At 50.0% G+C, this 10,419-nt stretch overlaps 1 protein-coding gene across 1 annotated transcript; it reads left to right on the forward strand.

Moving 5' to 3' along the window:
• Positions 1 to 1,667: 1,667 nt before the first annotated feature.
• On the forward strand, positions 1,668 to 3,838 carry LOC146753078 (uncharacterized). The gene is made up of 5 exons (XM_085531187.1): positions 1,668 to 1,842; positions 2,103 to 2,228; positions 2,555 to 2,716; positions 2,824 to 2,913; positions 3,275 to 3,838. Exons 1-5 carry the CDS (start codon positions 1,771 to 1,773, stop codon positions 3,821 to 3,823), a joined length of 999 nt encoding a protein of 332 aa, XP_085387313.1. The 5' UTR covers positions 1,668 to 1,770; the 3' UTR covers positions 3,824 to 3,838.
• The last annotated feature ends 6,581 nt before the right edge of the window (positions 3,839 to 10,419 follow it).

Here is a 10,419-nt window from a genome sequence, read left to right on the forward strand (position 1 = left end):
TTTTTTGTACTGGGGAGCCCAGAACTGGACACAGCACTCCAGAGGAGGCCTCACCGGGGCAGAGTAGAGGAGGAGGATCACCTCCCTCGACCCGCTGGCCATGCTCTTTTTAATACACCCCAGGATGCCATTGGCCTTTTTGGCCACAAGGGCACACTGCTGGCTCATGGTCAATCTGTCGTCCACCAGGACGCCCAGGTCCCACTCAGCAGAGCTCCTGTCCAGCAGCTCTTCCCCCAGCCTGTACTGGTGCATGCAATTATTTCTCCCTAGGTGCAAGACTCTACACTTGCTTTTGTTAAACCTCATCTGGTTTCTTACTGCTCAGCTCTCCAGCCTGTCCAGGTCTCTCTGAATGGCAGCACAGCCTTCAGGCGTGTCAGCCAATCCTCCCAACTTCGTGTCATCAGCAAACTTGCTGAGGGTGGTCACTATCCCCTCATCAAGGTCACTGATGAAGATGTTGAACAAGACCGGACCCAGCACAGACCCCTGGGGGACGCCGCTAGTTACAGGCCTCCAGCCAGATTCCGCACCACCAACGACAACCCTCTGCACTCGGCCAGTCAGCCAATTCTCGACCCACTTCACCGTCCACTCATCTATCCCATACTTCCTCAGCTTTGTTATAAGGATGTCAAGGGGGACAACATCAAAAGCCTTACAGAAATCAAGGTAGACTACATCTACCGCTCTCCCCCTGTCCACCCAGCTAGTGACATCTTCATAAAAGGCCTACAGGTTGGTCGAGCACAACCTCCCCTTGGTGAACCCATGCTGAATACTCCTGATAACCTCCTTTTCTCCCAGTTGTCTGGAGATGGCATCCAGCACAAGCTGTTCCATCACCTTCCCTGGGACAGAGGTGAGGCTGACTGGCCTATAATTACCCGGGTCCTCCTTCTTGCCATTTTGAAGACAGGAGTGACACTGGCCGTCCTCCAGTCTTCAGGCACCTCCCCAGTTCTCCAAGACCTCTGATAGATTACAGAGAGCGGCTCAGCAACGACCTCCAGCAGCTCCCTCAGCACCTGTGGATGCACCCCATCAGGTCCCAAGGATTTATGGACCTTAATGTTTCCTAGGCACTCACAGACCACCTCTTCCCTGACTAAAGGGAAATCTCCCATTCCCCACACTCTCTCATTAACCTCCAGGGCCTGGGATTCCGGAGGGAGAGCCCTTTCACTAAAGACAGAAGCAAAAAAGGCGTTCACTATTTCCACCTCCTCAGCATCCCTCCTCTCCCTGGAAGCACTCAAGGCCAGGCTGGATGTGTTGTGAGCAACCTGGTCTACAGCGAAGTGTCCCTGTCTATAGCAGGTTGGAACGAGGTGATCTTAAGGGTCCCTTCCAACACAAACCATTCTAAGATTCTAGGACAGAAAAACAGGCCAGCTCTCCCACATTGTTTCAGTGTCATTTACTTATAAAACAAGCTCTGGGACAACCCGAGAAGGTATTTGTTCCACGTGCAGCATCACCTGTGATAGAAACCAAGGAAGCCTACAGCAGGCCTCAGGACTCAGCAAGCCTTTTTGGCTCAAAGCAGGGCCAGCTGGAGCAGCTTACCATGAGTGCACCCAGAAGGGCCTCCATGCAGCTGCAGGCTTGTCGCATGTCATTGCATGTCATTGTGATGCAACAGTGGGTGAGCGTGACATAAAGCTGCAGGCTGGAACTCTGGCTGGGGTGGCCTCAGTTCGCTGCTGCTGGAGCGAGAGGTGGTAGCGGAGGGTTGCAGCTCTCAGAGAGTTCCTACCAGGAGCCATGGAGTGCTGTTGCAGTGCTGGATTCCGAAATCCAGATGAATTTCTGAGCAGAGCGGGGAAGAGCGGAAAGGTGAGCGCTGCTACATCAAGAGAGGGCTGAGTGCAGTAGCCTGGGGTATGCAGGGCTGCTCTGGGGCTGTAGATGCTCTCCAGAGGCTGAGGGACACTTCTCCTCATGCTGGTGCTGGAGAAGGCTTGCAGGGAATCGCACCTCTCTGCACATCCCAGCATCGGTTACAGAAGTGGGGAGGGAGCTGCCAAAGGGAGCGGAGGTGGGCTGGAGAGGGGAATGGAGTGTCTGAGTGTCCAAGCGTGTCTTTGTCTTTCTAGCTCCGACCCAGAGGACAGGAAGTTGGAGCAGGAGGTAGCTGGCTGTTGGACCTTCCACTCGGGGTTAAAATCCCTGTGCAGCCTGGCACCAAGCTCCTTTTCGCCAGGAGAAAGCTGGGGGAAAAGGTGAGAGGAGTAAGGAAGCGTCAAAAAGGGCTCTTGTTTCCTGGGGTTGCCGCCATGCCAAGGAGGCCTTGTGTTGGGATGCCAATCCCATGTGTTGGGATGCTGGGGCCAGGCACCCATCAGGCACAGAAATGTGGAGACCGGGTCGTTCCTGGAGGAGGGTGCAACCCTCTGCTCTCCCTCTTGGAGGACTTAGGAAAACCCAGACATGACTGTTTGGGAAAGAGGCAAGAGGCCAGCCTGTGGGTGTGAGCAGCTTGGAAGTGTCTCTGTCTCTTTGCTGCTCTCTCCTTCCCCATTCACACTCTACAACACATCTCTTCCAGCTCCACCAGCCTTCTCCTCAGTTTGACCTGAGAGATCCGTACAGTCGCAATCTGTGCACAGAGTACAACAGCCTGCATGACCCGCATCTGCGGGAGTTCCACAACCGCAAAAACAACCTGCGGAACCTGAAGAAACGGGGCTTGGTCACCGAGGATGGCGACGTAAGTTTGGCTGTTGGGCTGACCAACACGGGTCTCCTCAGGAGGGCTTTCCAGTCTGCCAGGCAGGGGCCTGACACTACAGCCATCTGTCATTGTCTCTTCTGTAGGTTGTCTGCACTCTGAAGGAGTTCAACGAGTACAGGCAGTACCTGACCAGGCTGAAGCTGGAGAAAAAGCAAGCAAAGAGGCAAGAAGAGGTAGGCAAAGCCCAGTATTGGTAGGCACGTGTCAGCAGCATGGCACTGAGGGCACGGGCTTTACTTGATGGATCTGAGGGAGATGGGGAAAGCAGAAAAGGTGAGGGGCGGGCTGGTGGTCTAGGCATTGAGGCATGGAAAGGACAGCTCAGCTCAGAGCTGAGCTAGCACAGCGTGCTGGTGTGAAGGCAGCCTGGAAAGTTGCTTGCTTACAAGCAGAGCACTGTGGCAGCCGTTCTCTTCTGCCCTCATTGCAAGGCTGAAGCAGTGTGCTTGCCCTCTTCTGCGTAAAGCAGCAGTACTTAGGGTGGGAAGCACTCTCTAAGACAAGACCAAGCATAAACCCTCTGTTCCCTTCCAGGATGAGCTTCTTCGGGAGATTTCCAATTTGAAGAAATCGATCCACAGACTACAGATGGCCAGGGACAAGTTCCAGCCCGGTCCCGTGGATTACATTGCGGGTTCGAAAATCAGACCCACAATGCTTCATAAACCAGCTGGCCCCTCTCCTTCATGCTATAATCTTCTGTCTGGACAATGCAGAAGGAATGTGGCTTTGATGGAGCGTGGCCTTCAGGGAGACTCATGGAGCACAGGGCGTGCAATGAAGCTGCCTGAGAAGTCACCCAAACCTGCGTTGGGCAGGGAAGGCTCCAAACTCCCCAGAATCATCCAGACTACTTCTGCGTCAACAACAAACTCCAAACTCCCCAGAAGCATTCGTACTGCTTCTGACCCAACAGCAAACTCCAGAGTCCCCAGAATCATCCAGACTACTTCTGCGTCAACAACAAACTCCAAACTCCCCAGAAGCATTCGTACTGCTTCTGACCCAAAAACAAACTCCAGAGTCCCTAGAAGCATGCAGGCCCCAGTGAAGGGAAAAGGAAAAAAAGGGGAAAACAAGTAGAGAGATTGGCCAAAAACCAAAACAGTGGCAACAAATTAGTTTTAATTGGCTTAATTAATTTTAATTTGTTTAATTCGTTTTAATTTGTTTAATTAATTGACCAAAGATGATACCAGAATGCAAGATAACACACTACAGTACAATATATCATAATTAGTATCAGAATTAGAATTAAAACCAATAAAAAAAATTAAAAAAATAACATTACAAAGTGTGTCCGAAAACTGAAGTCCTTATTCTAAAGCCGAGGTGAGACAACCCAGGGAGTTCTCGTGCTGCTGGGATCAAAAAGGAAAGGGGAGATCAAGTGATATACGGATGGCTTTTATCTTTTGCACTGAACATAAAGGGTGACAGAGCAGCAAGCAATCCTCTGGGGGATGTAGTTGTTCTCTGCTGGGGGTACATGCAGTGTTACAGGCTTGGGACAGAATGGCTGGATGACTGTGAAGAGGAAAGGGACCTGGGGCTGTTGGTCGATGCTCTGCTCAACATGAGCCCACAGTGTGCCCAGGTGGACAAGAAGGCCAAGGGCATCCTGGCCTGTATAAGAAACAGTGTGGCCAGCAGGAGCAGAGAGGTGATCATCCCTCTGTACTCAGCTCTGGTGAGGCCGCATCTCAAGTACTGTGTTCAGTTTTGGGCTCCTCACTACAAGAAGGACATGGAGGATGAGGTCCTCACAGGGGACTTCAACCACCCTGATATCTGTGGGAGGGACAACACAGCATTGCACCAGAAATCAAAGAGGTTTCTGGAATGTGCTGATGATAACTTCCTCTTCCAAGTAGTATGGGAACCTCAAAGATCAGGTTAGGAAAGCTAAAACCCAGGCAGAACTAAATCTAGCTGGGGACAGAAAGGGGAACAGGTATATCAGTGATTAAAAAGAAGGTAAGCGAGGATGTGGGCCCTCTCTGGAAGGCAACTAGAGGCCTGGTCATGAGGAATACAGAGAGAGCTGAGGTGCTCAATGACTTCTTTGCTTCAGGCCTCACTGGCAAGTGCTCTAGGCCCAGAGCCCAAACTGCAGAAAGCAACAGTAAAACTTGGAGAAGGTGGATCTGTAAGTGCTGTAAGTGAAGATGAGGTTCTAGACCATCGAAAGAATCTGAAGCTGCACAAGTCCAAGGGATCCATCCGCAGGTTCTGAGGGAACTGGTGGATGAACTTGCCAAGCCGCTGTGCATCGTATTTGAAAGGTCATGGCAGTCTGGTGAAGTTCCACTGATCAGAAAAGGGGAAACATAACCCCCCTATTCCGGATCGGGAAAAAAGAAGATCCAGGGAACTACAGGCCAGTCAGTCTCACCTCTGTGCTTGGTAAGATCGCGGGGTAGATCCAACTGAAGGTCCTACTGCACCACACGGAAAAATAAAGACAAGGTGGCTGGTGGTAATCAAAATGGTTTCACCATGGGCAAGTCAGACGTGACAAACTTGGTGGCCCATGTCAACTTCATGAAGTTCAACAAGGACAAGTGCCCTGAGTTGGGGAAATCTCAAGCACAGATAAAGGTTGGGTGGAGAATGGCTTGAGAGCAGCACCGAGGAGAAGGATTTGGGGGTCTCAGATGATTCAGCACGAGGTGGCAGTGTACGCTTGCGGCCTGGAAGGCCAAATATATCCCAGGTTTCATCAAGAGAAGTGTGACCAGCGAGTCGAGGAGGCGACTCTGCCCCTCCGCGCTGCTCCCGTAAGACCCCACATGGAGTACTGCGTCCAGCTCTGGGGACCCCAACACAAGGACACTGTGCTGTTGGAGCAGGTCCAGATGAGGGAAATGGAGATGATCAGAGGGCTGGAGCACCTCCCCTAGAAGGACAGGCTGAGAGAGCTGGGGCTCTTCAGCCTGGAGAAGAGAAGGCTCCAGGGGGACCTTATAGCAACCTCCCAGTATCTGAAGGGAGTGCATAGGAAAGCTTGGGAGGGACTTTTTATAAATGCATGTAGTGACAGGATGAAGGGAAATGGTTTTAAACTGGAAGAGGGTAGATTTAGAATACATACCAGGAAGAACTTTACTGTGAGGGTGGTGAAACACTGGAACAGTCTTCCCAGTGAGGCTGTGGTTGCCTCACAGAATCACAGAATTGCAGGGGTTGGAAGGGACCTCTAGAGATCATCGAGTCCAACCCTCCTGGAAAGCAGGCTCCCTACACCACGTCGCACAGCTCGGTGTCCAGTCGGATCTTGAATATCTCCACAGAAGGAGACTCCACCACCTCCCTGGGCAGCCCGTTCCAGTGCTACGTCACCCTCACCGTAAAGAAGTTCTTCCGCATCTTCGTGCAGAACTTCCAATGCTGAAGTTTCATCCCATTACCCCTAGTCCTGTCCCTACACATTACTGAAAAGAGACCAGCCACGCCACTATGGCACCCACACCTCAGGTATTTATAAACCTGGATCAAATCCCCTCTCAGCCTTCCATTCTCAAGGCTAAACAGACCCAGTTTGCTAAATCTCTCCTCATAGGGGAAATGCTCCAGGCCCTCCACCATCTTAGTGGCCCTCCGCTGGACTCTTTCCAAGAGATCCCTGTCTATTTGTACTGGGGAGCCCAGAACTGGACACAGCACTCCAGAGGAGGCCCCACCGGGGCAGAGTAGAGGAGGAGGATCACCTCCCTCGACCCACTGGCCATGCTCTTTTTAATACACCCCAGGATGCCATTGGCCTTTTTGGCCACAAGGGCACACTGCTGGCTCATGGTCAATCTGTCGTCCACCAGGACGCCCAGGTCCCACTCAGCAGAGCCCCTCTCCAGCAGCTCTTCCCCCAGCCTGTACTGGTGCATGCAATTATTTCTCCCTAGGTGCAAGACTCTACACTTGCTTTTGTTAAACCTCATCTGGTTTCTTACTGCTCAGCTCTCCAGCCTGTCCAGGTCTCTCTGAATGGCAGCACAGCCTTCAGGCGTGTCAGCCAATCCTCCCAACTTCGTGTCATCAGCAAACTTGCTGAGTGTGGTCACTATCCCCTCATCAAGGTCGCTGATGAAGATGTTGAACAAGACCGGACCCAGCACAGACCCCTGGGGGACGCCGCTAGTTACAGGCCTCCAGCCAGATTCCGCACCACCAACGACAACCCTCTGCACTCGGCCAGTCAGCCAATTCTCGACCCACTTCACCGTCCACTCATCTATCCCATACTTCCTCAGCTTTGTTATAAGGATGTCAAGGGGGACAGCATCAAAAGCCTTACAGAAATCAAGGTAGACTACATCTACCGCTCTCCCCCTGTCCACCCAGCTAGTGACATCTTCATAAAAGGCCTACAGGTTGGTCGAGCACGACCTCCCCTGGGTGAACCCATGCTGAGTACTCCTGATAACCTCCTTTTCTCCCAGTTGTCTGGAGATGGCATCCAGCACAAGCTGTTCCATCACCTTCCCTGGGACAGAGGTGAGGCTGACCGGCCTATAATTACCCGGGTCTTCCTTCTTGCCGTTTTGAAGACAGGAGTGACACTGGCCGTCCTCCAGTCTTCAGGCACCTCCCCAGTTCTCCAAGACCTCTGACAGATTACAGAGAGCGGCTCAGCAACGACCTCCAGCAGCTCCCTCAGCACCTATGGATGCACCTCATCAGGTCCCAAGGATTCATATTCAGTGACTGAAAGCAACAGTTGTTGCTCTAAGAAATGCAATACTAAGCTAGGTCTGCCTGTAGCTGACAGCCATCAGCTTGCTCCTCAGGCAGGTTCTGTCTGGATGGAATGAAGGGCATGAAATACTGATGTGCTCATCAAACGCTGCTTGTTAGCTTAGAGACAAGGTGTTAAATAGGTTTGTTCATGTATTGCAAACATGTTACTTCGCTGCCTTCATTCTAGCTTCAGAAGAACATGTGCAGAATACAGAATTGATTAAAAGAAATAAGAACTGTCTGCATAGAACTTACTCTTTCCTTTACACAGGAGAATCAAGCACACGTTTGTATGTGAGTACCTCCAGAGGTGAAACTCGATCACCCAAATGTAATGAGCAGAGACATTACAATCAGTTCTAACTGTATCTTCATGCTGTGCTGAATAAGCCTGAGTCAGGATGTAAACCACTTTCTCTTTTTTTCTTCAGATGAAGCCATTAATTTTGTCAACAAGCCCAAAACGACTCCAGAAATATCAGTCAGTCCTTCTGAAGGCCTGGAGCTGGTGTGTGAGGTGTCAGCTGCAAGCGGAGCTTTCATATGGAAGAAAGATCAAACAGAGGTGAAGCAGGACCAGAGGACAACCATCATCTCCCAGGGGACGCACCGCAAGCTCATGGTCAAAAATGTGACCCTGAAAGACCAAGGGAGCTACAGCTGTGAAACAAAAGATGACAAAGCAACATTCCAAGTGAAAGTCAGAGGTGAGAAAATGCTTGAAATCCCAGAGATAAAGGAACGCTTCATTTGGTGTGTCTTGCATTTGGAGGATCAACTGACAGCCTCTCTGGTGCAAAACACTTTGGCTATAGGACTTTCTTTGTCATCTAGTGTCATAGCAACACTTTTCTACATGTGCTTTTCCATCCAGGAATGAATTACTGCAACAAACAATAGGCAAGGAGGGTAACTTGTGCAGCTCTTGTAGTCAGCTGGTGTCTGCAGGGTTACAGTGCAAGAGCACACCAGGCATGCAAGGAGTGAGAAAATGGGAGGTGTTTGAAGAGATCTGGTTACAAAATTTGAATGACACAATGAGGTGGAAAATGCAAATAATCAGACTCATAAATGGCCTGGGTTGCAAAGCCCCACAGTGCTCATCCAGTTCCAAACCCCTCCTATGTGCAGGGTTGCCAACCAGCTGCCCAGGCTGCCCAGAACCACATCCAGCCTGGCCTTGAATGCCTGCAGGGATGGAGCATCCATAGTCTCCTTGGGCAGCCTGTTCTAGAGGGCCATTCCCTTCTGATTTACTGGAAATGTAGAGAGACATGAGAAGAAAAAAAGATAAGGGAGGAGGTTCAGCAGTGCATGCAGGTGTTCTAAATCTCATGTCCAAATCTGCTATCAGACTGAGAAATGTTTAGCTTTGTGATATGATGTGATATGATGTGATATGAAATGATATGCTTATCATTTCCCAAGGCAAAATAGAGGGGAAAGTATTTTCCTGTCTTAATGAGGTATCACAATGCTCCCTGTGAAGGGCAAGTATAGTGAAAACGGGGAACTGGAGTAATCTCTGCAGCAGACTACAGCAATACGGTGTGACTGTTGTGATGTCCCTGCAGAGAAAGAAGATGTGTTTACAAACAAGGACAAGGTACAAAAGGAGGTGAAGGCTGTACTGACTCAAAATGCCACGCTGAGCTGCGAGGTGGCCCAGGAGAAGACGGAGGTGAAGTGGTACAAGGAGGGGAAACTGATCACCTCGAGCAAGAAGTTCATGGTGGAGTCAGAGGGCAAACAGCGTCGGCTGGTGGTGAGCCAGGTGGAGAAGAAAGGTGCAGGGGAGTACAGCTGCGAGGCTGCTGGCCAGAAACTCACCTTCAAGATTCATGTAACTGGTAGGAAACACATTTTGGTTGATATTCTTTGATTATTCCATAGTCTGGCTGTGGAAACGTCTGTGTGAATGTGTCCTCTTGATTCTGCCATGAAACTGTTTTGGGGAGGATGAAAAGAAATGCTTACAAACGTGCAGCTAAAATGATTATTTGTTTTTAACAGTGTTTCATCCAGCTCTTCCCCTACGACTACTTTTATCATCAGCTGTCCATGGATGTCCAACTGTGATTTGTACAATGTGCAACACTGCTCTACCAGTTGATATTTCAACAGTAGTAGTTACAGATCTCTACTGTGGCTGCACTGAGAAGGTTTGGTTGTCGGTGTCCTAAGAACTTTTAGTCAGAGGCATTGCACTTGCCTTTGGTTTGTTGAATCCCATGTTGACGACCATTCGTTCCATGTTCTGTAAATGTAATGACCAGTCATGAATCCATTCATACCTTTCTAATTGTACGTTTCTCATTAGTCTGAGGGTTTAGAACAGAGGCAGATCTCTCACTCCAACTGCAGTAGAGATTGCTCTGGTGTCAGTATATTTTGCACAAGATCCAGTAAATTTTAACTTAGACTCCAGATAGCCATGGGCACATCAGCTGCATTCTGAGTGACCATTAGTGAGCTGGCTGATGACGAGGGTTTGTCTTCTGTTTTATTTGTAGCTGCACTCTGCTGGTTTTTGCTCATAAGTCAACTTGTTCTCTGTTAACTTTACAGTTCTCGTCTTGTATTCTGAGCTGATCAGGACAGGGAATCTGTTTTCTCCTCTTCTTTCTTATGGCAGTGAACACATTGGAGCTTAATCCTGGTCAAGGTTTGGCATTTGATCAGCTATGTGGAGGAGCAACTGTACTGGGAGTCTACTGCCTTTCTGCTCACGCAGACTTGGTGTCCTTGCATGGCATAGCTTGCGTTCTGTTCCCTTGTAAAGGTTGCAGTCTTTGCTCTCTTCATCTTGGGGCATTCTGCTCCTTCAGTCCCTGGTGTGCAATGTATCTCTGCTCCTGTAGTAGACAGTTTTGCTGCTGCCTGTGGTGTAGACTCTAAACTATCAGCTTTTACGTTTCCCACACCATGTGGATGTGATTCTG

Source organism: Coturnix japonica, unplaced genomic scaffold (assembly GCF_054131305.1).
Source record: "Coturnix japonica strain WE unplaced genomic scaffold, WE-NBRP24 Scf040, whole genome shotgun sequence".
NCBI classification, from domain to species: domain Eukaryota; kingdom Metazoa; phylum Chordata; class Aves; order Galliformes; family Phasianidae; genus Coturnix; species Coturnix japonica.